This window comes from Temnothorax nylanderi, unplaced genomic scaffold (genome assembly GCF_030848795.1).
Source record: "Temnothorax nylanderi isolate EJ_2023f unplaced genomic scaffold, tnyl_v1.0 TNYL_tig0677_pilon, whole genome shotgun sequence".
Lineage (NCBI taxonomy): Eukaryota > Metazoa > Arthropoda > Insecta > Hymenoptera > Formicidae > Temnothorax > Temnothorax nylanderi.
In genome coordinates, this window is record NW_027249739.1 from 46,715 (window position 1) to 72,956 (window position 26,242).

Below are 26,242 nucleotides of genomic sequence, written 5' to 3' on the forward strand. Positions count from 1 at the left end.
CTGAGCGTTGCGATGGGTAAACGCGCGCCAGCTGTAGAAAGAGAGGTACTATATGAGAGGCCTATGTTTGTCTCTCTTCTTGCAGGGCCGTCGAAATAAAATTGCAGACCCTGCGCACAATTTTTGTATAAAATAGTTAACATTTTTTCCACTGTTTTATTTTTAAAATATTTGTTTAATATATTTACATAAAGCAATATATAAATTTATATTATATTATTATATTATGTTATATAAATATATATTAATTATTTATATTATATTTATATTTATATATTTATATTTTATATTTACAATTAGTATTCTATTACTTATTTATATTTAATTAATTATTTATGAAATTATATATATATATATATATATATATATACATATATATTCATATATGAAGTACTTTTAATAGCTTATTGTAATATACGCAATATATATATAAATCTTATTATAATTTATATTATTAGTACTGTACTAGAGGTGTAGGTAATAAATAAAGAAATTAAAAAATGTTTGATGTATATAATATCTTATTTATTACACTGTACATCTAAAAGATACATTCATTATAATATATAACATAATACATAATGTTACGTACAGTGTTGTGTTTTTATATCTAGTGCATAAAATAAATTTTTTTTGTATTTTTATTGCAATAGATTTCTAATTCTTATACAATTACAATGTTATACAACGTTATAATAAAATACATTTAAAAATGACCACAATTATACACAGCTACAAACAATTTGGTATTATATCTATTGGTGCATAAATAAAATTGTTTTTGTTAATTTACTTCTAATTCTTGTTACAACTGCAGATTTTGTTTTGGCTGCGTGATGCAATCTGATTTTTAAAAAATTAACAAGAACTAATTTTATTAATTGAAATCGATGATCGTTTAAATAATTTTTTTCAAAGCAATGATCCTTATGATAAAAAATAACACTTGTTACTTTTCGTAAAGTTTTCATTAAGATATACTGTAAAAGATTTTTGTGTTGAGAAAAAATATTATTTTCCCTAACAGTAATTTCACCCAATTTACACAGATATATTACACCAGCAGACGCATTAATTAAACCACCTCTTGATTTTAAACGTTGTAATTCTGAATACGGTGTGTCACTGTGTAGGAGAGTTAAACATACATTGCACGATATGTCTTTTGATATTTTACGTACTATAAATCCTGCTATGTAGCCAAGTACGTCGTCAATATAATCCTTATTTATTATTTCAAATAGAGCGTGCGTGTAATAACTGTGGTCATTATCAATACTGTCATTATCAATACAGTATTGATAATGACAGTAATGACTTTGTCCGGAGAATATTTATAAATATTTTACCACACCCTACGACAATTCGGAAATGGTACTATTCCATTGACGGATCACCTGGAATTTTACAACCCGCACTAGATTGTTTAACGAAAAAAGCACACGAAGCTAATGAAAAGAAACGCACTATTCTTTGCGGTTTGCAAATTGATGATATATCTATTAGAAAACAACTTCACTTTAATGGAAAAGAATACATAGGTTTTATCAACTTTGGGACAAAAATAGATAACGATGAAGTACCCTTAGCTAAGGAAGCAGTTGTCATCATGGCAGTAGCTATTAATGAACATTGGAAAATACCAGTTGCATATTATTTCATTGATGCGTTGACCGCAAAGGATCGTGCAAATATTATTACAAATGTTTTAAAAAGTATCCATGAAACAGGTATTGACATCATTTCATTAACATTTGACGGTCCACAATATAATTTTACTATGGCAAATATATTAGGTGCAAATTTACAAGTTGATAAAGAGTTACAGGTATTCTTTCCGCATCCTATTACAAAAAAACCAGTATATGTCATATTAGACGCGTGTCATATGATTAAGTTAGTTAGAAACTGTTTTGCTGAATACAAAGTTCTTCAAAATAAGAACAATAAAGAAATACGATATGACTTTGTGGAAAAGTTAATACACATACAAGAAAAATATGGGCTATATTTAAATACCAAAGTTAGACTTCGACACTTAAATTGGCGGAACGAAAAAATGAAAGTCTGTCTCGCGGTCCAAATTCTCAGTTATAGTGTAGCAATGGGATTGCGGTACCTCCGAGAAATTATTAAACTTCCAGAATTCGCAAATAGTAAGGCAACAGAAGAGTTCTGCTTAATGTTTAATGATATTTTTGATCTATTAAATTCTCGAAATAAGTTTTGTACTACTCCGTCTAGACGACCTATTACTACGGAAAATTTAATAGAAATTGAACAAAGAATTAATTGTTTCATAGATTATATATCTTCTTTGAAATATCAAGAAACTTCAATTTTACATTCAAAACGCAAAACTGGGTTTTTTGGATTAATTGTTACTTTAAATAGTGTCCTAGAAATATATAAGAATTGGATACAACCAAATGGTAGTATGTCGTATCTTTTAACATATAAATTGTCACAGGATCACTTAGAATTATTTTTTTCTGCAGTACGAAGTCATTGTGGTCACAATAATAATCCAACTTGTATGCAATTCATGACAGTATTTAGAAAATTGCTAACTCACGCACAAGTTGGCGGTTCGAAATATGCGAATAGCGTTGCTCAAGACGATACTATCTTTTTAAACGTTACTTCCACTAATATACATAGAGGTATCGATGATATTTGTACGACTGAGGAAAATTACACTGAAGATAACAGTATTGATAAGCTTTAGGAGAGTAAAAGTGTAATGTAGTTGCGAAGGTTTTTAATTCTGAAGGAAAAGCATTAAATCTATGTTTGCCTGAAAGTACTTTTTGTACTACTGCTACAAGTGCGGGAGATTCTATCGACTGAAAGAAAATAAGAAATTTTGAAGCGTAATAATATACGTTGAATTTACAATAATCATGACAAAATACAACTGTCTCTTAACAGTGTATTTTTGCTATAGGTATATATTGTAATTAACCATCGATCTATAGTATGGACTGCGCGATCCCTACTTTACTCGTATACGAAACACATCCTAAAATATGAGTGAGATAGAGCGCGTGTGCGGCCAATCTCTGTCTCTTTTCGACCAGTATTACAGTGTTGTATAGAATGAAACAGATAATAGCCGCAATAGCCTGCCGTCCTTGCACATTGATACACACTTTCGACTTGCGTCGCGCAGTCCATACTATAGATTGATATATAATTAACGTTGTAACGTAGTAAAATATATACTAATATATGTATGATTTATAGGGTAACTCCGTATATCTTAAACACAGGAGGGATATACAAGATATTAAGTTAAACCAAAAATACAAGAGCTATGCACTTGTATTTTGCTGTATTCCGTCATTTAATATCCCTCTATACTTATGTATCATGAAATCATGAAATAACCATTAAACCTTTTACATTCCCTACAGTAATCATTTTACGTAGGTCGTGACACAAGATCGCGCTTCTTACTACGGTGAGAAATCAATTCAACTCACGACAGTTTCGTTAATATTAACAGTAAAGAACTGAAATTACAACACAATGTGATATGAAGGCACATAACAGAATAATTGCGAGCAAGTACCTTCATTCCTTCTATTTTTTCTGACATCTGCGGTGTGAAACCCTGCGCGGCGTAAATACCGGAGTTATCCTATTTGAAACTTTTAACTTACTTTTAATGTATTTCTAGCTGTGCTTGTTATTAACTTGTTATCTTTTAAAGTCTTCATCAATGAGCGTAAATCCTTCACTGTTTTCTGCAGTTTGCCAACTTTATTTCTTAAATGTTTCACTTCCTTCCGTTTTTCATGTAGTTCTTCAATCAGTACTTCTAAACATGCTTCTGCTTCTAACGGTGATTGTGAAACCTTTTTGATGTCTATATCATTAATTGTTCTTATATTTTTTAGAGGCACTTCTTCTTCGGCTGACTGTTCCATTGATAAGGATCTATAACATATACAATTAACATATAAACTTAAACATGAAAATAATATGTAAACAGTATTTATTATTCAATGTCTTATTTGTAAACTAATATTACCTTTTCAAAGGTGTACGTTTCACGTTGCAGTGTTGTGTGTTCTGTATGCTCTCTTCCTTAGAACTATTACAACCAGTGTCTTTCTCATCCTTATTCTGTAGATTCATTGATGGGATTGCATCAGGTTTCAAATATTTTCTTTCTAACGGTGATTGTGAAACTTTTTTCATGTCTATATCGTTAATTGTTCTTATAATTTTTAGAGGCACTTCTTCTTCGGCTGACTGTTCCATTGATAAGGATCTATAACATATACAATTAACATATAAACTTAAACATGAAAATAATATGTAAACAATATTTATTATTCAATGTCTTATTTGTAAACTAATATTACCTTTTCAAAGGTGTACGTTTCATGTTGCAGTGTTGTGTGTCCTGTATGCTCTCTTCCTTATTACTATTACAACCAGTATCTTTCTCATCCTCATTCTGTAGATTCATTGATGGGATTGCATCAGGTTTCAAATATTTTCTTTCTGCAACTACACTTGTCATAAAATCATCTCTTGTGAAGTGTTTTGAACAAAGTCTTGCATTTGGATTTATTTGTTCTATATTTAATACAGATAGCCATAATTTCATTATGTGTTCTTTTCGTGGAACTCTGAAAATGGTATATAATGAATGTATTACTTATTATTTTGTATAATTTAATGTTATAATTGTTATAAAATATTTATTAATGTTCTAAATGTTCTTTGTGTATAAACCGCAACTATATTATAACCTCACTTTTTATAATTTATATTAAATACTATTACACGTTTAGTTTATCATATGTATAATACATAGTTATTTATTTAACCAAAAAATATGCACATTATATATATATATATGATTATAGCTTTATAATAGAGTATGTTAAAAAAGTATGTTATAACAATGTTCTATACAAGATAAAATATACTTACTTATGCATTTGTACATCCTTTTCATTCTTGTTATAAGTAGTTTTACACAAAAAACATCTCAAAACCATTGTCTTTAAATATATGTGATCAAGTATGGGATTATTTCGATGAAAGCACTTCAACAACGACACAATTCCAGAACGAGTTGCACAAGTTACTGAGGTGCCCGAATTCAACGGTACGTTATTGCGAGAATTCTGGAGAAGGACAAAATCACCAATGAGATGCTAGCAAAAGAGACAAACATAGGCCTCCTATGTAGTACCTCTCTTTCTACAGCGGGCGCGCGTTTACCCATCGCAACGCTCAGTCCATTCTATATGTCGATGGGCAGGATAGACTCCCGCATATCTGACACTGAGATGATGCAACGCTTGTAAGATTTCTAGCGAGTTCATTTTTTACGCAGCGAGGTGGTGATCGCACGAGAGGAATTATTTGTATAATTTCGGAGTTTACTTTTTTCGGAGTTGTCGCACTAGTGTTCTTGGTTGGTGACGGGCGTATCGGCAAGTTATTGAAGATGTATTCTTTTCTTACGCCCGCTATTGAATAATAGGCTTTTGCTACTTCTCCTTTTTCTTTCTCTTCTGTCTCGTTATTTTTTTGCCATTGCTTTATTTCTTTTATAACGATGTCACCGTCGGTTTTTTCACCTTCGTCGTCGTTGCTTGTGTCCAAATTTACGTGAGAGAGATTAGTATCGTAGCTCGAGTCGATGCTGTTGCTGCTACTACTACTGATGCTGCTGCTGCTGCTGCATTCGCTGCAAGACTAGCCAGCGTTTCAATTTAAAAGCGTTACGTAACGCACAAGCAATTTTGTCCGTAGTCGAAACACGAAATCCGTGATGTGTGCAGCGTTGTCTGTACTCTCGGGTCTCCGGTAAACTTTTGAACGGTGGAGAAATGTCTTCCAGATTATATATGTTTCTGGAAAGTAGTTGACTCAAGTAACGAGCCTTTTCCACGCCTCTGCAGTAGATGTAGCGCACTTGTCGCGTAATTTCTCGCAGATGTAGCGTGAAACATTTGAGATCGGTTTCACCGTCAAACCACTCGATTTCATGATAATTTCGCGAAAGCCAGTTATTCTCACGTCTTGACTTTTCGGGTAGATCGTTAAATGGATAGGGTGGCGACATAATCCAGTGTCCGGCGATCGCCGCGTTAATCGCGACAACTGCGACTTCTTTCGGAATAAACTTTCCGTTGACATCACGGAAACCTTGTATGTCGATGATCAGATCCATAGTTCAAAATGCACTCTTTATTTTTTCAAGCGAAGCGTCGACGTCCGTGTCTCGAGTGAAACTGAATCTCTCTCTTTTCACAGGACTTTACGCAGGAAAATGGCGATGGGTAAAATATATAGTGGTGGGATAAAAATAAAGTTAACCGACAAAGTCGACGATTTGACGAGAGGAGTCGATTTCTAGAACATTATCGAACTCGGCGTAAACGATACAATTAACGGTTGTGGTAAGTGCTTTTTCAAATCGCACTTCTAATCGTAAACTGCCATGTTTCACAAGATTCCAATGGTCGGCACAATTGGCGGATAAGTCGGGTGTAATATCGTTTTTTCTTGGCTGCACTATCGCCCACTAGTGCAGCCAAGAAAAAACGCTATAAGATCAAAGGCGAAAAGTATGAATCCTTCGGCGTAATATTCTCTGCTTATAGAATTACCCTCGTTTAAAAAGTGTATGCCGGTTCCCGAAAAGAGAGTGTGATAAGCTTCGACGTAGAGTGGCTCGTCTCTCGAGAAGCTCGGCTGTAACGGTCTACTGGGAATTTGTATACCGTCGGCGTACAGCGAAAAGAAATTTATACCATAGTTTTTGAAATTAAACGGGTTTAATTTTCTATCGCCATTAAACGCTCTGTTATCGACAAAACCGACTATTATCCGTTTCGACAGTTGACCGAGTATTACATTGTCTATCGATTCTCCTACGAGACCAGCGTGAATCGTAAATGTTTTAACTTCGACTCTCGTAAGGGGATATTTGGCGGTAGTTTTGCTCAACATTCTCGCATGCGCGAGTAAAATGCCAGGGCTTATTTTTGCTCTTTTCACGAGCAGACTGGCGTCTAGAATGCGTATTTTCGACGTCGAAGTATTTTCCATAAGGCAGAACGAATCCTTCGAACGAACTAGTCTCATTCTAACCTCCACACCGTTAATTAAAAATTTATCTTGATTGAAAACGTCGCAATAAAGATGACCTATGAGATCTAGCGCATGTCCCTCGTGAATGTAACGAGCGCGCCTCACGAGAGCCGGATTTGGTGTTTCTGAATCTACGAGTGCGTCCATGAGTCCGGGGGTATCCATGTCCCACAGACAAGAGGTCAGATGATGGGACGTTTTTGCGGGTGAAGAATAATTTAACAACGCCTCTATGTACGCGCGGTACGCGTAAGCGTTGTTTGGGGGCGAGACGAGCTTTTGATTGAAATATACGTCGATTTGATTGAACATGGAATGCAGTAAATGATTTACAGGGTCTACTTTAAACGCGCTTCCGCCGGGTGTACTTGTTTCGCCGTCGCCATCACCGCCTGCTAGGGGAGAAGTTTCTACGCGTATGCGAAGACTCAACATGATGTGCGTGAGGTCCAGGTAGTCTTCCCCGTGACCGGGTATGACGAATTCTATAGGCGCGTCGTCCCCGAGGGAAGTTATGGGCTTGTAATAGATCCATTGCGAGCTCTCGATACTAGTTTGAGTGGGCGGTAATGAGAAGAAATCGAGTTCGCTCTTTAAACACTCGCTCGAGTGCGTGTGCAGAAAAGACATGCTTATCTTCCTCCTCCGCTCCTTGAATTCTTGGTTCGTGCGCGCGCGACGATTAAGGGGTTATATCTAGTCGGAAGCAAAAAATGAGAGGGTTTTGCCATGAAGCAAAAAAAAGTCGAAATATCGATTTTTTCAAAGTGCTGCCAAATTTGCAAAAATCAATATTTCTTAATATCCATGTGTACTTCTGTAGCTATACTCGTGTAGATTATGAAAAAATTTTTTTTATTGTTTTAGATACGTTCGTTGGAGACTCGTGCTGCTAGCCGCGGAACGCCATCGACCCTCTTTCCGTGCACTGCTGAGCCGCCATTTTGTAATAAAAATTAAAATAAAAAATGTTTTTTTGCACCTCAAGACAAGTGTAATAAGCCCTCAAAATTTCACATTGATCGATCCATTAGCAAAGTCACAAAAAATTCACAAAAAAACCCTCTCATTTTTTGCTTTCGACTAGATATAACCCCTTAAGAGAATATGTCGGATACGCTGCGTTTCTTGACGCTGACTCGACGACGACGTTGTCTCGTAGCGGTAGATGATTTTCTGTTTACAGCACGAGTCTTCTTCTTCTTCTTCGATGATTTTTTGATCGTTATTCTCTTCCTCTTGCTCTTTGACGATTTTCTTTTGTCCGTTTGAGGACGACAACGTTTACGAACTGCGACGCGACTGTCGTGGTTGCCGAAGGGAAACTGAAACGCTGGATTTCTTGCGGTTACTTTATACCCCGATCCCTTCATCATGCTGCTTATCTTCTCCTGGGCTTTTCTTTTAAGATTTCCACTCGATTCCTTGAGGCGAGTTTTGAACGCCTCCTTCAATGGCGTATCATTTTCGACATCTTGCATCACATTGATACCCGCGCGTAAAGCTTCTTTACCGACCGCTCGCGCGCCTCTACTTAGGAAAGGCAGCACCTTTCTGAATAATCCTCCGAGAAAACTACCGATTCCATATGACCTCGTTGATAGGATGCTCCGACGAAAACTCGTGGAATTCCTCCGCCTCGTCCACTCTGATGTGAATCGTAATATTCGTAGTCCATGGCTCTGAATTTAATTTTTATTTTTTTTGACGACGACACACCGCGTTGTTACTGGAAACGTCTAAAGTGCAATGTCACCGTCAGCGTCCCGGATTCGAATGGTATATTTTTTTCGAGTTGATCTTTTATATCTATTTCAATCGTGCGGTTTGTTTTGCGTAATGGTATATAATGCAGCGGAGAGAAATGTTTCACCTGATTCGTTCCGTAAGCGTCCACGTGATTATAGCGGTATGTCTCGACCGGCACTATTCGGAGAAGAGGCGTTTGCACGTCACCTGTTACATAAGGTTCGCAAATATCGCAATAAACGAACATTTTATCTGGAATACCGCGCTGCAAACTACAAGGTTCACGACTATAGAAAGCTGTTTCGCGCACACCTCTATTTTCGCTAATATGTCCAAGTTTAATATAATTTGCAGTAAACGGTTTTTTGGAAATAGGATAAATTGCGTCGCGTCTGACAGAAAATTCGCCATAGTATTCGGGATTATTGAGAAGAGTATGACCTAAACCGAGTATTTGTAGAAGAGTATCAGAAACGCTCATATGATGTATCAGATCGCATTCGCTTGCGTTACAGGTAATGCTGATGAGGATTTTTCCTCCAGTCTTCTCTTGCTGATCCAAATAAAAGTGCGAGTCAGTTTGTTTGCATGCTTCATTAATCGCCGAGATAAGTTCTCTGGTATTTTTGTAAAGACCGAACCAAAATGTGCCTTTCCTCACCAGCTGTGCTTCTTTCTCCCCCGGTTTAGTATCAAAGAAGAAGATTTCATTTTCATGATAGCGCAAGTGTGAAAGAGTACTGGGAAATTGAATCTCGCTAAGCGCTACTTCCCATTCGCCGTGTAAGTGTACAGTTTGAGGTAATTCCGTAACGAATGACGAGGTTCTATTTTCTGGAAAATAGCGCATGCTGCTATTGCTCGGAAGAACCATGAGAAATTGGTCGTCCCTTATCTTGAAGAAGAGAAGTTAAATTCGAAGCGGGGATCCAAGAGTCGAACTTGCTGGGATAATCGCGCCAGCTAACTAATGCCTGTTTATTAGCTCCGCGTCCCCTGGTCTTTATCACGCGATCGACGATAAACTCTTCTTCCTGCAAGTTTTTCTCAACTCTAGCTAATCCCTGCTCGTAAAAAATACCGTCTATGACTTCATCCGCTAAATCGCTCAGTTCGTACACGCGTGGTTTTCGCCACTCGAGAACGCGGTGAATTCGAAATATCTCTTCACTCCACCACGCCTCGTATCCTTTCTCGAAGGTAGCTTTTGTTCTACTGACGCGAACGAGGTCTCCAACGCTGTATTTAGCTTTTCGTGCGCGTTTCATCTTTTCGCTCTTCCTCCATCGCCGAACTATATTTTCGCGCGCGACACGAGCGTTTTCTCTCGTAACGACAGCCGGCTGCATTCTGATGGAGGAATGACGGGTGTGATTGTAAGCGCTTACGATATCCTGCAAAACATCGACGTAGCGCCGCGTATTTTTATGCGTAAAATAGCGCCACATTCGCTCCTTCAACGTTCTGTTAAAGCGCTCGACGACGGCAGCTTTGACATCCGGATTACGGGCTACGCGAAAACGAATGTCGTTTTCTTCCAGAAACTTTTGCAACGGACGCCCGATAAATTCTTTACCTTTGTCCGTTTGTAAGTATACCGGTACGCGTTCGTCGCTTTTCGAGAGCACGCGCTGGAAAGTCGTCGTCACGTGATTACTCGTTTTGTCTCGTAGCGGTTCTACCCAGGCATATTTACACCTCTATTAAGCTGGACCCCCCACCAGCGCAAATCAAGTTCGCACTAGGTCAAAAATTTAGTGCTATTTAGGTGCTAATTAAGTGCCCTAGTCCAAATTTTGGTGCTCGAACGGTTTAGCAGGAAATCACGTAAAAAATGGGGGGGTCCAGCTTGCCATTAAGCTGGACCCCCCCATATCAGAAAATAAAAAACAAGTACTGTTGTGCCGGACTCCGATTCAAGGGATCGGCACAGAGTTCGTTCTGGATCCGCCGGGAGGAAGGGACAATCACTTGGCCAGTCACTTGTTCAAACGACACTTTAATAAACTCTTCAATTAATTAATACAAATGGCTTCTTTGATTCACTGCCCTGACTTGCGGGCGCTCGTTATAGAATAGGTTACGTCGGTCGTGCGCGATTAGTCTTACGTTCTAGACTGCCCGCCGTTCCTTGGAAGGGTGGGCTTTTATCGCCTCGGCATCGCTGACTTAGCAGTCAGCGATTTTGACTTCGCGATCAACGTCCTAGCGGGCTGGTGAAATCCCGAATGACCATATATGGTCATTGCCGCGACGCGTGCTGGCTTTCGCGTCATCGGTCCTCGTCGCTAGGGTCGGATTACCAAGTAATCCGGCCCTCGGTGTTGCCAGGTGCCATTCTCTATCGCGAATACGTTGTGCGCTCACAACAGTACACTATAATTTAGTGCTAATTAAGTGCTAATTAAGTGCTCTAAAATAACGATAAAATACTGACAGATTATAACATTTATTTAAATATACAACTATATATTGAACACAGTACCGTCGCGGTCGACACAAACACTTAAAAAACTTGCTGCATGAATATATTCGTTACTAAAATGATCGAAAACATATATTATCAAAATATTCCCAAATCTGAGTTTATTGCTAACAGTAAAACAATTACGATAATTAACTTAGACCAGCCATTGGCGCTGAGTACTAAGTTCCGTCACCTGATCGTCTACGAATTAGTTGCTCGCATGATTATAGTATTAAAATAATTTTCATACATTGTACTTTAAAAGAATATCACGATTCGAAGCGCGCCGCGCTCCATGGATAAATTAATTAATTTCAACGCTATGCAGCTAGCACTAAATTCGAATCGTGATATTTTCTTAAAGTACAATGCCTCAGGATTATTTTGGGACCAAAAACACGCGAGCACCTAATTCTTTGACGATGCAGTAACGAATTATAGAGCGCTGCGCGCGCATTTCATGAGTTAATTAATTAATTTAAACGCTATGCAGCTAGCACTAAATTCGAATCGTGGTATTTTCTTAAAGTACAATGCCTCAGGATTATTTTGGGACCATAATAACGCAAGCACCTAATTCTTTGACGATTCAGTAACGAACTTTAGAGCGCGGCGCGCGCGCTTCATGAGTTAATTAATTAATTTCAACGCTATGCAGCTAGCACTAAATTCAAATCGTGATATTTTCTTAAAGTACAATGCCTCAGGATTATTTTGGGACCATAATAACGCAAGCTCCTAATTCTTTGACGATTCTGTAACGAACTTTAGAGCGCGGCGCGCGCGCTTCATGAGTTAATTAATTAATTTCAACGCTCTGCAGCTAGCACTAAATTCGAATCGTGATATTTTCTTAAAGTACAATGCCTCAGGATTATTTTGGGACCATAATAACGCAAGCACCTAATTCTTTGACGATTCTGTAACGAACTTTAGAGCGCGGCGCGCGCGCTTCATGAGTTAATTAATTAATTTCAACGCTATGCAGCTAGCACTAAATTCGAATCGTGATATTTTCTAAAAGTACAATGCCTCAGGATTATTTTGGGACCATAATAACGCGAGCACCTAATTCTTTGACGATTCTGTAACGAACTTTAGAGCGCGGCGTGCGCGCTTCGCGGATAAACTAATTAATTTCAACGCTATGCATCGTCAAAGAATTAGGTGCTCGCGTGTTTTTGGTCCCAAAATAATCCTGAGACATTGTACTTTAAGAAAATATCACGATTCGAATTTAGTGCTAGCTGTATAGTGTTGAAATTAATTAGTTTATAGGCGAAGCACGCGCGCCGCGCTCTAAAGTTCGTTACTGAATCGTCAAAGAATTAGGTGCTTGCGTTATTATGGTCCCAAAATAATCCTGAGGCGTTGTACTTTAAGAAAATATCACGATTCGAATTTAGTGCTAGCTGCATAGCGTTGAAATTAATTAATTAACTCATGAAGCGCGCGCGCCGCGCTCTAAAGTTCGTTACTGAATCGTCAAAAAATTAGGTGCTTACGTTATTATGGTCCCAAAATAATCCTGAGGCATTGTACTTTAAGAAAATATCACAATTCGAATTTAGTGCTAGCTGCATAGCGTTTAAATTAATTAATTAACTCATGAAATGCGCGCGCAGCGCTCTATATAATTCGTTACTGCATCGTCAAAGAATTAGGTGCTCGCGTGTTTTTGGTCCCAAAATAATCCTGAGGCATTGTACTTTAAGAAAATATCACGATTCGAATTTAGTGCTAGCTGCATAGCGTTGAAATTAATTAATTTATCCATGGAGCGCGGCGCGCTTCGAATCGTGATATTCTTTTAAAGTACAATGTATGAAAATTATTTTAATACTATAATCATGCGAGCAACTAATTCGAACTTAGTACTCAGCGCCAATGGCTGGTCTAAGTTAATTATCGTAATTGTTTTACTGTTAGCAATAAACTCAGATTTGGGAATATTTTGATAATATATGTTTTCGATCATTTTAGTAACGAATATATTCATGCAGCAAGTTTTTTAAGTGTTTGTGTCGACCGCGACGGTACTGTGTTCAATATATAGTTGTATATTTAAATAAATGTTATAATCTGTCAGTATTTTATCGTTATTTTAGAGCACTTAATTAGCACTTAATTAGCACTAAATTATAGTGTACTTGTTTTTTATTTTCTGATATGGGGGGGTCCAGCTTAATGGCAAGCTGGACCCCCCCATTTTTTACGTGATTTCCTGCTAAACCGTTCGAGCACCAAAATTCGGACTAGGGCACTTAATTAGCACCTAAATAGCACTAAATTTTTGACCTAGTGCGAACTTGATTTGCGCTGGTGGGGGGTCCAGCTTAATAGAGGTCATATTTACTAAGTACGTCTATAATCACCAGAAGATACGAATATCCGTCGTTGTAACTTTTGAGATTTCGGAGCTCGATCAAATCGGCCTCCCACAGATCGTCGATATTCGTCTACGGTGTAATGCAACCGTGGAAATTTTCTGCGCGATGGACGATGCAACGTGTAAGCGTCTTGCGTTTCGAGCCAGTGCGTGACTTCATTACGGGAGAAATTCGGTTTAGTGGCGCGCGTCAGATTATCCGTTGCCGAATAGCCCGTGTAATGTCGCGGATCGTAGTAGAATTTTTCAAGTTCCGTCATTTCTGTTTACTCCAATCGAGTAAGCGTCTTTTCGTCGCCTGCTGCGAATCAATGGTACTTTTCGGTGTCTCTGTCGGTGTGGAACTCCTGGGAGGCTGAAATGTCGCGATATTCAAAGAACTAGCGGCTAATAATTCCTTATTTCTCACTAGTACCGAGGGGACGTTTAAGGCGCGAAGTAATCGTGCGAACTGAAGTCTCCCCGTTGCTTTCACGGTTTTTCTTTCGCGCATAGCCTCGTTTATCAGGTCGTCGATATTCGAATCTATTATAACGCTGCCGTCTATAGTCACGACTCCATCTTCGTTCCAGCTAATTCTACTCGGAATTGCTTTATCGAACAAATACTTTAACTGTAAGCGAGCATTCGCGCGATAAGTTTTTGGTACGCCATCCAGTATTCTTTTAGCGCTTTTCGACATATCAAAATTATGCTCGTTCGACGTGACGGCAGCGACGTCATCTTTCGCCATAATACCGCTAGAGTGTGAAGCCGATTCGAGATCGCGCGTTGTCGTCGTTTCGTAGTCGACGTCGTCGTCGTTGTCGTCACGGCGAATATCGTTCTCCACATTTTCGTCCTCTTCATCGTTGCGCGCGTCCCGATTTCGCTTTCGCGCTACACGAACAAAGTGAAGATATCGCCAAAGTGCCTCTTTATATTTTTTCCATTTCTCCCCGACGTCGAGTGGCAAAGGTGAATTAAGAATGTGACTCATCTCCGCATCGAGTCGCGATAGAGGTGTTCCAGGTGTACGCACGGAAATATTGGTGTTCTCCGAATTTTCGCTGTTTTCAATCGTTTGTTCGCTACCGACGACGACAAACGCAGTGGGGAGCGATTGTTGCGATAATTGGCGTTGCATTCTTTCGAGATTTTCCGTAGTGATCAAAACCATCTTCTTTGCCCTTTCCATAACGCGCGTTTTAATCTCTACCGCCGCCGATAATCCGCGACAGTAAAACGGCTAATATAGGTCCGATAATATAGGGTAAGAATCCGCCTCGTTGTACCAACAGCTTTCTTTTAGTCTTCAAATTACTGCATTTTGACGCGATGCGTCGCAGTGTCGCTTTGTATTTGCTCAATCGATTTTTTTCACGTCGCTCGAGCTGCACGTTACCTTTGAGCGTGTTGAACACACATTCGCAGATACACCGTATTAATTTATCGTCAGCGTTCCGTAAGAAGGTTGCGCGTTGATTTTTGTTTAAATACAACAACGCCTCGAGAAGACAGATATTTTTCTTTCCGATCGAGCGTCTGGCGTTTTTCGTCGCTCTGTCCGATTTCGCGTTATTTTCTTTCTTTTCCATCGCGAGAAAATTACACGACTGACCTGCGTGAGCGCTAGTACGCGTCTTTTATACGTAACCATTGGAAAATGATCTACGCGGTACGTAGACGAAATGTGCCGTATCGTCGGGAAAGATGCATGTTCGAAATCGATATTCGTCCGGAGTCGATTGTTTCAGATCGAGTAGTAGATACCCGTGCGGTCTCGACGTGGCGTCGTAGTATGCCTCTTCCAGAAACTTTGGATCGTTGGGAAAGACTTGACGCGCTAAATGACGAATTTGCGCACGATCGCGAGGATTCTTGAAAACCACGATGTAATTTGCATTGAGCGATATATCGCGTTGCCCACGTCCCTGATGAAAAGATTTTGCGAGATGAGAATTACGCTGAGATTCTTATGATGACTGCCTTTGGTAAAGAGATCCACGATCGCGTCGCTCGATGACGATTCTCTCATAAGATCGTCGATTATCACCAATTTAGGGAAAAGCGGATCGGCGGAATAATCTTCCGGACGTGGCAATCCCTCGCGAAATTCAATTATATTTTTCTTCGCCGCTGCTTCCTCGCGCGCGTGGTATTGTAATTGACAATACCATTACGTGGTATTGTAATTGACAATACCATTACGTGGTATTGTAATTGCCTCCTGCCACTCCGCGTAATAAAACAAAACTCTCTCGAAACGTACGTCGGACATGTGAGATAATTGTCGGAGAAAGGTTTTCACGAAGATCGGTCTTCCCGCAACCGGTGGTCCACACACGATCGACGTCCAGGGATATTTCCAGCGCACGTCCATTTTGCGAAATGATTGACTCGAATTCCTTCAAAAAGAATAATTTGAGGAGGAGGAGAGGGGCGGGGGGGAATAAGGTAATCAACGGCGGCGGCGGCGGCGGCGGCGCGGGCGAACGCGCGCACCAGCGTGCCCCCGCAAACGCTCGCGCGAGCGAACATCACCGCGGCCGTTGATCAGCTGATTCGTGCGCCGCGGTGGGCATAAGCTTATCATCCATGTCTGAGCTTATTACGATTCCGCAGCGAGAGCATCGCGATCGACAAGCTTGTACGCGATGCTCCGAGCGGAGGATAAAAAGTGTGACAGAAAAAATAAGCGCGGGGAAAAGGTGGGGGAAAATTATATGATACACAACTATTTACGCTTTAAATGTAAAAATATTTTATTTTTTCGGAGATTTTCTGAGGAAAAAAACATAAATTTTTAAAAATTTTATATTTAAACACACAGAATATATATTTACATATTGTTACATTATATTTTTAGTTACATATGTACAAAAATCCTTTTACACTTACAACTATTTTTACAAAATTAAAAACTATTTACAATATAATATGTGAAAATTTTTTTTACCCTAATGTGGCAGAAAACTTGTTAGCCTAACTTAACAATAAAGAAGAAGAAGGAGAAAAAGTTATTCACATCCACGTAACCGTACGGAAGTGAATAACGAATTATTGATAAATCTTACGTTTTACCAATACCGGTGCACACGTTTTCGTTTCTTTCGCGAGTTATAATGTCGTGAAACGCGGTGCGTCGAATTGCACTAAAACGCAGATTTATTGCCGTCCCCGCCGACGACGTTCCTCCCTCTTCCTCTCCTCTACCCTCTCTCTCTCTTTGTATTATTAAGCTTTAATACTATTGAAATTTACAGCTAAAGAATTCTTATAATTTAAAGTAATACCTTTTACTTTACACGACTCTACAGTACGTCCGTCCGGTGTACGAATAATATAAGCGTAGAATTTTGGCCCTCCCGACACGAACTTCTCGATATAGGTGCCGCGGCCGTAGCTCTCGAGCTCGTCCGTCATGTCGCCGAGGAAGTTACCGTTGCGCGGTTCGTACTCGTTCGGATCGCCTGTACTTAAATATATACAAGAGTCGGTATCGTAATATAAAACGCGCCTATCTAATGCTTCTAAATATTCGTATAAGTTTTAAGGCGCGCTTGTGCAGTCGTACGCCGCGATCACGACATTTGTCAATGGGGAAGCCACGACGGCCTCATCTCGTAGCCGCCACGAAGCATATATCACCTCGTCGTTGACGGGTAATATGTCGATTATCTCGTGCTCGGGACTCGTGAGCAAAGTCATGAAACGCTGACAAGATTTCACGACCTCGGTCCTTAGGCAAATTGGTTCGCTGGCCGAATTTTCCCCAGAAAGAATTTAAGCAGAGTTTCGCGACCGAGCGCAGGCCAGGATTCCGGACGATATTGTTCTTATCGAGAACAACACCCTCGGTTTCCGCGTATTCCCGCAGGTATCGTTCTTTCGCCTCGTCATCATGACAATCGCTCGGCCACCCACTAGCTTCTTGTTTTAATTTTAAAAACGTATTTATATATTCGGCGAACAAACCGCCCTGCCGAGTACCGGGGTCATATCGCGCAACTTTATATTGCCATATTTCGCTTACTTTTGTCACGAGATAACCTTTCTCGACGGCTTTGCGCAATTCGACGGATACCCAAGTACCCTCGAATTCCCGATCGGCGGGGTTATCGTGAGTGCACGCGGCCTGCGAGAACGTTTCGCAGCAACTACGACATAACGCGAACAATAATTTTCCGCGTACGCGATATGGGAGTACCGGGTGAAAAAGATCGCGCGGTGGCAAGTACTCGACATCGGATGAGACCTTCGAGCGAATCAAAATTATAGTTCGGCGCAGTTCCGATTAACGCTCGGCATTCTTCGCCGATAAAAATATCGGGGTGACCGATCGGAAAAGCACCGGTTTTCAATACGTACGGGTACAGAGAGCATACGTCCACGTAACGTATTTTCTCCGTACCCCGAATTTCGCGACGGGTGGCGATGTTTCCCGTGCGTCCTCCGTAAAACGCGTCGCGAGGATCGAGAGGCGCGTGTTTCAATAATGGATGATTTTCTAGATAATCCCTCATCGCCTGATTTTCTCGCAACTCACGGTCGAAAGCGCACTCCCACATCTCCGTCACAAGGTACCCCTTTTTTGGAGACGACATGTCATCGCGAGTGTTCGTTCGTAGCGCGCGTCGATCGTGTCCTCGCGATTTGCGGTCGAAGGCGTTTTATCGCGATTTACCTGAAAACATGTGGGACATCCGTGCCAAAAGCAACCGTGAAATTGTAGTACGTAACGTCGCGTCTCGTCGTCGTCGTCGTCGTCGTCGTCGTCGTCATTAGTCGCGTCTCGTAATATCCGTCAACGCGCGTGCCGTCGATTTTATGTTCGCGCCCCCGCCCTGCGTGAATTATGGGATGTCCGAGCTCGCGCTCCATCCACACTAACCACTGTAGAGCTTTGCGCGAGTGATTATCGACGAATCTATATCCCCTCGCAGGAATGACTCCTATCTCTTCCTTGCGCAGAAAGTTTTTGCGAAAAACTCTCATGCACGTAGAGGCGATAGTCGTGCATTCCACGAACGGACACACGTTTCCGCATTCCAAAAAAATTTTTCTGTAAGCCATGCACGCGCGTCGAAGAATATCCACGTCGTTACGGCAATATTTAATAATTTCACTTTGAAAATTAAAAATGAAGTTGTTACGCGTCATCTCCGCGTGCCACGAAAGAAACCGTTCGCGTTCTTCCGCTTTCATATGCTCGGGAGAAAAATATCGTGTGTCGGGTATCGGACCGATATAATCTTGATTTCCGCGGGTGTTAAACAAATGTGGAAAAATGCCTTTATCCGATGTATCCTGTAGCCCGAAAGCTTTAGGTAATTCGGATAATTTCATCGGCATATAATTTAAACTATCGATAAATTTTGTATGTCCGACCGTCATCACGACAATTTTCGTTCCGTTTAAAATTACTTGTGGCTGTTCCGTCATTTCTGTATTTTCAACTAAATACTTCAGAATAAATTGCGCGTCGAACGCTTTCGCATTATGCGCGATGCAAATAATTTTTTTGTAACATTTCGTCGTTCGCGTTACAAATTCGACGAACTCTTGTACAGGATCACGACAAAATACAAATTCGCGCACTCCGCACCAACGGCATCGCTCCGACATGACGTCTATCGCGGCACACGTTTCGCAAATCTGTTGCGCAACGCAGAGAGTCGGTACGTGAACTTTGACGTTGTCCGTACCCTCGAGCGTCTCGTCTTGACGCGTTTCGAAATCATAGAACACGAATGCGACGCGTTCTTTTTTGCTACGTTTGTTCGTTGCTTCCGTGCCGACATTTTCGTTAGCAGGCGCTACCCGCTCTCCCCGTGCCAACGTAGTACTCGTACCCTCGCCCGGGTCTTCGTTTACTTCGGCATTACGGTGAAGAGGCCGCATGAAACATAAATGATTAGCGGACTGCAACGAACAACACGTCTTGCAATACGAAACGCCGCATTCGTGTCGCGAACCTCTCTTGACGAATCGCCCGCAATTATCGCAAATCTTCACGGAACTGCAGACGCTCGCGAGCGATTTACCGTCGTAAGATTTTTGCGCGAGATGACGTTCGAAACACGAATTTCCGAAAAAACGCACGATTACACGCCGCGCACCTAACAATTTCTACTTCAGGATTCTCGCACGAGGGAGTGGCGTAACAACGCGGACATTTTTTCGAACAGCGATGTCCTCTGTCTTTACGATACGCAGTGTTGCACGACACGCAAAATTCTTTTTGAGTACCGGCGGCAGCATTCAAATTCAATATCGGGTTGTAATGGTGCGTACGCTCGTAATACATAATATTTAAACGACACGTAGGTTCGCGTTCTAACGAGGCGAGTAATTCGGCGCCGTCGTACACAGGATTCTCGCCTCTACCAAAGTTGTTGGAATTATATACGATTATTGCTATATTTTCATTTGCGAGAAAATGTTGAAAACGCGCGATCTCCGGAATTCCGCACCCGTCTTCGGGTATCGTAACACCGGCGTTCCTCACCAGCTCCAACGCTAATTCACGCTGAAGCGCGGAAGTCCGGCATCTTACGGTATTTCACCTGTCGTGCAACACTCCCGTACGTAGATTTCCGCGCTCGCGATAAATTCGTGCCAACACGAGGGAACGAGGTAGGCACAAATTATCGCTATTCCCGAGATCTAAAATTGACCGCTTAGTGATGGCCGTTAACCTCTTTATCGCACCCCCACGCCCCACTGGCATCGCAACGTTGAAAACGCGCACGTCGAAATTTTGCGCGATATCTATTCCCCCGTTACTTTGCGCGATCGAGCTCACGAGATCCCATATATTCTCGGGAGTTAAGTCTCGTGCCGGGCGAAACGATAGACCCGCCGGACCGTGCGTTAGTTCCGCCGACTCAAACGATAATCCGACGTAATCTCCCGGCCCAGTCGTACGTAACGCATACGCGTGAATCTCGCGGAACGCGTTTTCTAGCCAACGCACGGTATCCTCGCCTACGGGTATCGGTCGATACCCGTACTCGAAAACTGGCCTCCCTACCGAGTATCCGGAAATTTCTAAATTGACGCGCGTTTTCTGCCACTAAATCTATAAAATTAAATTGTCCGACCTGACGTTCCTGCTGACGTGCCTGTACCAGATGTTCCTCTTGTTCCCTCTCCACGGGGGTATTTTCCCCCTCCTCCGCCTGGCCGTCTCTCTGCGACTGAGATCCGTCAGCGTCGGTAGCAGCAGCAGTATTTTCCCCCTCCTCCTCCCCACTAGCACTCTGCGTTTGCGAATCATCATCGTCAGTGTTCGGAGCAACAGCAACGGTAGGACGGTCCGCACCTCCTCCACCCGACTGTACTGAAAAAATTAAAAACTTAGTCTCATATAATATTGATTTATATTGAGTTTAAAGAGTTAAAATTTTTTACGACCGCGATAGAGCATACTAAGGTAACTCACCTTTAGTTGCTTTTATTACTAGCGTAGGTCGGTGTTCTTCTTCTTTTTAAATCTTTTTAAATCTTTGTCTCTTATTCATTTTCCGGAGACAAAGGTCGAACCGGGGAGTAAGAAACATCTAATCAGAAATAATTACTTGTGATTAGATCAATAAATTACGGAAATAAAAATATAATATAATAGAGAAATATTATTACCTTCATATTCGTTAGGTGCGTATCTCTCGTCGTCGTCGTCGTCGTCGTTATCGTCATCGGAATCGCTAATATCATCATCGATATTATTAATATTATTTTCACTCTCCTCCTCCTCCTCCTCCTCCTCCTCCTCCTCCTCCTCCTCCTCCTCCTGCGTATCTTGCTGCGGCTCTTCTGCGTTTCGAACTTCTTCTTCTTGTTCTTGTTCTTGTGCTTCCTCCTCTTCCTCCTCCTCCTCCTCCTCCTCCTCCTCCTCTTCCTCCTCGGATTCCATTAATATTCGGTCGATTACCTCGTCGATGCCCGGAGTGAAAACATCATCATCTAATTGCGATTCTTCCCTTCCTGGTAAAATGTAACATTTCGGTTATTTCTTTTATTCGCTGCTAAATTTTTATCTTAACTTATTTTTTGAAACTTACGAGGCGTAAACACGGCCGAATCGGGTGAGCTCACAATTCTCACCTCCTCTTCTTCTTGTTCTACTTCTTCTTCATCATCGTCATCTAAAACAGTATAAATTATATTTTTTATTATACTAATATTGCAAGAGTTAGCTTTTACGTGTTATTATTAGTCTCTTACCAGAAGATAAATCGATGACGGGGATGTTTGCGGGTGGCGGTGCCGCGAATCTAGCTCTTCCTATAAAATTTAATATTTATAATAATCGTTATTTTTAATAATTAATTAATTTTATTATTTCCAACTTACGTGCTGGTACTGCCTCCTCAGCAATGTCCTCTTCCGCTCGACGTCTCTGTCCTCGTCGGACCGGTTGGACAACGGCAATGCGGTTCTCCACTATTAAATTAATTTAAATTTTAATGATAAACTCCGCTATATTAAAATTTTAAGGTACAATTTTTATTTCTAACACTTACCTGTTCCTCCGTTACGACGCAGGAATCTTGCTATATGGCCTCTTCCTGCGTCTTCTTCTTCGTGACCAAAAGTTTCACGCGCTTCTAATATGCTCGAAATGATGTTCACCAATCTTTCGTTTCTCCTGCAGTAACCCAGTTCATGCATAACGCATAACAGGGTACTGGAGCACTCACCCGCGAAACGTCCGAATAATCTGTAATTAGACTCTTCGTCGTTTGACACTGCTTCTACAAACTCGCGTTGCTCATTTAAGCGATTGCTTAAATTGCAACTCACTTTAAAAAACTCCACTAAAATTACACGGAGAGACATTTTTTCGAAGCACTACACTTGCCTGACTGACTAAGAGCGTACAAGACGACTCCAGTAAGATCGGATAAGTAAGAACTAACTCTTAGCTATGGTGTTACAGGCTATTTATAGTTGGAAATATTTCCAAAACCATCTAGAATAAAGGTGTGTCAAAAATTGTCTAGCTAGGATATTGGTCAACAAATTTGAGGCTTTCCCCACTCTCTACCCACTCTCCCTTACCGATGAAAGCGTGAAAATTTTCGGTGAAAGCTTTTCTATGTCTTTACTCTTCCATTCTCGAAACAAATTTTTTATCTAAGGGCTTACAAAGAATTCTTTATTAGAAATTTCTATAGTAATGCTTTGTTCCAACATACATTTAGTAGGATTTATGACTACAACCCAGAAAATTTATTGATTTATTGTTCCCAACACAAAAAGAGTTCGGTTAAACACACAATCGGTTTACACAAAAACACATTTTTATCTAAAAACTTACAAAGAATTCTCCATTGAATTTTTCTACTAATGCTATATGTCCCATTAACTAGAAGGATTTATTACTACAACCGGAAAATTTATTGTTTTATTGTTTCCAACACAAAAGAGATCGGTTAAATTTTACACAAAACATTTTTTTTTCTAAAAACTTACAAAAGTTTCTCTATTGAATTTTTCTACTAATGTTACATTACCAACATAGAAAGATTTATTACTACTACAACTCGGAAAATTTATTGATTTATTGCTTCCGGCAGAAGAAGAGCTTGGATAGATTTTTGTTGTTCCTTTATTTCTTAGAAATATTTTTATTTAAAAATTTTTTAACTATTACACTTTTTGTATAAAATTTTTAGCCGATCTTTTTATTAACAAATTTTCTTAGCTCCCTATACATCAGAATTTATAGTTTAAACTAACAAAATCTAGAAAAGTCTAGAAAAATCTAGAGTTTTCTAATTTTTTTCTGCGCGCGCCGCCTAATTTTTCTAAAACGACGCAGGCGAAGTTAACGTTTTGACTAACGTTACGAAGTCAAAATCATTCGAGTCCCATCGTTCGAAGCGACAAGTCGTACACCAGTGAAAAAGTATAACTCTCACATCTGACTTTTCAATTAGTGTTTGTGTGTTTCTGCCGATATTACGAAGAAATAAGAACAATGGCTAGTCACAGAGAAGACGCTAATAATTCTGAGAAGCGGATGTTCACACGCGTTATTCCTGATAAAGGGATTTCCGATAAGGGACGCTACTTCGAGGGAAGAAACGAGCAATTACATATGCTGCTATCGACAACATATGGACTCAACAGCTCCCATACGAAGAGAATTCACGTGGGTTTACAAGCAACATCCGAGGGGGTTTTCGTGCCGCTGGTCAAATTAACCGGCAACTGTGCGGACGGCGTTTATTTCGACGAGAAATCGTGGCAGCAGTTTCAAGAGAACATGGGACTCGTGAGCGAATATTTAAATGGAGAAACCAAATTGAAGCCGAATTCTATCTCCATTAACAATATCTCCGTCAATTTTACTTCGGCCTACGGAGCAAGATCCATATTGTTGGCGTACAAGGAAAACGAGGAGAGTACTTCCACCGGGATGGATCAACGAACAGACGAGGAAAATTGTCCACCGACGAAGAAACGAAAAACTTTCGCAGTGGCAATTGTGATGCAGAAGCCTACATTTATCGGACTGAAAAATATTGCGAAATGTATCGATGCACATTTATCACAATTAAAATCAGTGGCTGAAAATGTTAACAATTGCGCACGTTATCTTATTAAAGAAATAGAATTAAATCTTCCTAACAATTATATAGATGAAGATATTGTGAAATTAACTTTCAGAGGAAATTACAACGACATCGAGCGTAATGTACGTACGCAAATAACCGATTTAACTTTCCTCGATATGTATTTTAATATAGTATTTTTAGAACTTATTTTGCTGCGCTTCACCGAAATCCGTCGTATAATTTTGTCGAATCGCGGAATGTAAATTTTATAAAATTATTGTTTGAACAATTTGTATTTTTCCCATGAAGAAGAATTTGTAATAAACATTTTTTGTAACTTCTACTTTCTTCTATTTTTTCAATCCTCACGTTCTCCGCAACAAATTCCTTTTCATTTATTTTTCAGAATTAGTTGAAGTCTACCTCGTAAATATTTTTCGAATGCGTTCAATAATAAAAACTTTTATTTAAAACGAAATAATCTTGTCACGTTACAAAGCAAACCTGTCCGTTCCTGTTTTACCCTCTCCTTTCTCTAGAAAATAAGTTTCACGTATTTCATTGTTTCGAAAACTCTTTGTCCAGACCCAAGTCCTAAAAGAACACGGTCATAAATCATGAAATCTATTCTCTGAAAACATAAAAATTCCACTTTCCGTTTTCGACATCTTAGCATCATATCCTTATTTTAGCTTAGCGTCGTCTACCACGTGCTCCCGCCAAAATGGCGCTGGTCGACACTTCCGCTATTTTTCCTTGTGACTTAGCGTCGTTCACCACGTGCAGGCCCAAAAAGACGCTGGACCCTTTAGGCGGGAGAGCCAATCAGACGCTGGGTAGGTATGGGGTATCCAATCAGAACGCGCCATTTAGTTACTATTTCGAATCCGACATTTTTGTTTCGTAGTCTTTTACCACGTGCAGCCCCAAAAAAGTCACTAGACACTAGACACCCTAGGCGCAGGAGAGCCAATCAGACGCTGGGTAGGTATGGGATATCCAATCAAAACGCTCCATTTGAAGCCGCCATTTTTGACTCCTACTCTTCCACCACGTGCTACCCCCTCAAAGCCGCCAGACGCCTCAGGGGGGAGGGCCAATCAGACGCTGGGTAGGTATGGGGTATCCAATCAAATCGCTCCATTTAATTACCTTGTTACCCCCACCCCTCAGGCGGCAGCCAATCAGAGCGCTCCGAGGTCACGTGGGCAGACCGTCTGGCCACGCCCCTGGCGCCGGAGGGGTCGGTGGAGGGGGTTTGTTTTGACGCCCCATACCTACCCACTTACTACTATCGCGGACGATCAAAGTGACAAACTTTGACGATAGGATACAGTTAACGAAAGAGGTACGCAAACATGGAGACATGCTACCGATTTCTATACGTGGTATCATCTGCGGTCCGTCGAATTGCGGCAAGACAAACGTCTTGATAAGCTTGCTGGAAAGTCCGCACGGTGTACGTTTCGAGAACGTGTATGTGTACTCGAAATCGCTGCAACAGTCGAAATACCGATATTTGGAGAATATACTAACACCGATAGAAGAAATTGGCTACTTTACGTTCTCGAATAACAGTGACGTCATTCCACCGAGCGAGGCGCTCCCGAATTCTATTTTTATCTTTGATGACGTGGCATGCGACAAGCAGGATACGATAAGAGAATACTTTGCAATGGGCCGGCACGCCGACGTTGACTCCTTCTATCTTTGTCAGACGTATGCAAAGATACCGAAGCATCTTATACGCGACAATGCGAATTTATTGATTCTGTTTAAACAGGATGGTACCAATCTGAAACACATATTCAACGATCACGTAAACACAGATATGTCATACGATGATTTCAGCAAATTGTGTGATACATGTTGGCGACAAAAGTATGGATTCGTGGTGATAGACAAGGACAGCGCGATTTCGAATGGTCGATACAGAAAAGGATTTAACGACTTTGCGATACCGAA

The 26,242-nt window shown here is 40.6% G+C and overlaps 3 protein-coding genes and 1 pseudogene across 3 annotated transcripts; 1 reads left to right on the forward strand and 3 right to left on the reverse strand.

Moving 5' to 3' along the window:
- Nucleotides 1-995: 995 nt before the first annotated feature.
- On the reverse strand, nt 996-5,444 carry LOC139784795 (uncharacterized). Its single transcript, XM_071723984.1, has 5 exons — nt 4,951-5,444; nt 4,374-4,643; nt 4,037-4,279; nt 3,666-3,942; nt 996-2,846 (listed from the first exon to the last, which is right to left on the reverse strand). The coding sequence occupies exons 1-5, from the start codon at nt 5,016-5,018 to the stop codon at nt 2,649-2,651; spliced, it is 1,056 nt and encodes a 351-aa protein (XP_071580085.1). The 5' UTR covers nt 5,019-5,444; the 3' UTR covers nt 996-2,648.
- A 1,102-nt stretch (nt 5,445-6,546) lies between these two features.
- LOC139784789 (uncharacterized protein F54H12.2-like) lies at nt 6,547-7,755 on the reverse strand. Its single transcript, XM_071723978.1, has one exon. It carries the CDS (start codon nt 7,753-7,755, stop codon nt 6,547-6,549), a length of 1,209 nt encoding a protein of 402 aa, XP_071580079.1.
- Nucleotides 7,756-15,355: 7,600 nt separating this feature from the next.
- LOC139784790 (uncharacterized) lies at nt 15,356-16,092 on the reverse strand (annotated as a pseudogene).
- Nucleotides 16,093-23,697: 7,605 nt separating this feature from the next.
- LOC139784791 (uncharacterized) lies at nt 23,698-24,540 on the forward strand. The gene has a single exon (XM_071723980.1). The coding sequence runs from the start codon at nt 23,698-23,700 to the stop codon at nt 24,538-24,540; it is 843 nt and encodes a 280-aa protein (XP_071580081.1).
- The last annotated feature ends 1,702 nt before the right edge of the window (nt 24,541-26,242 follow it).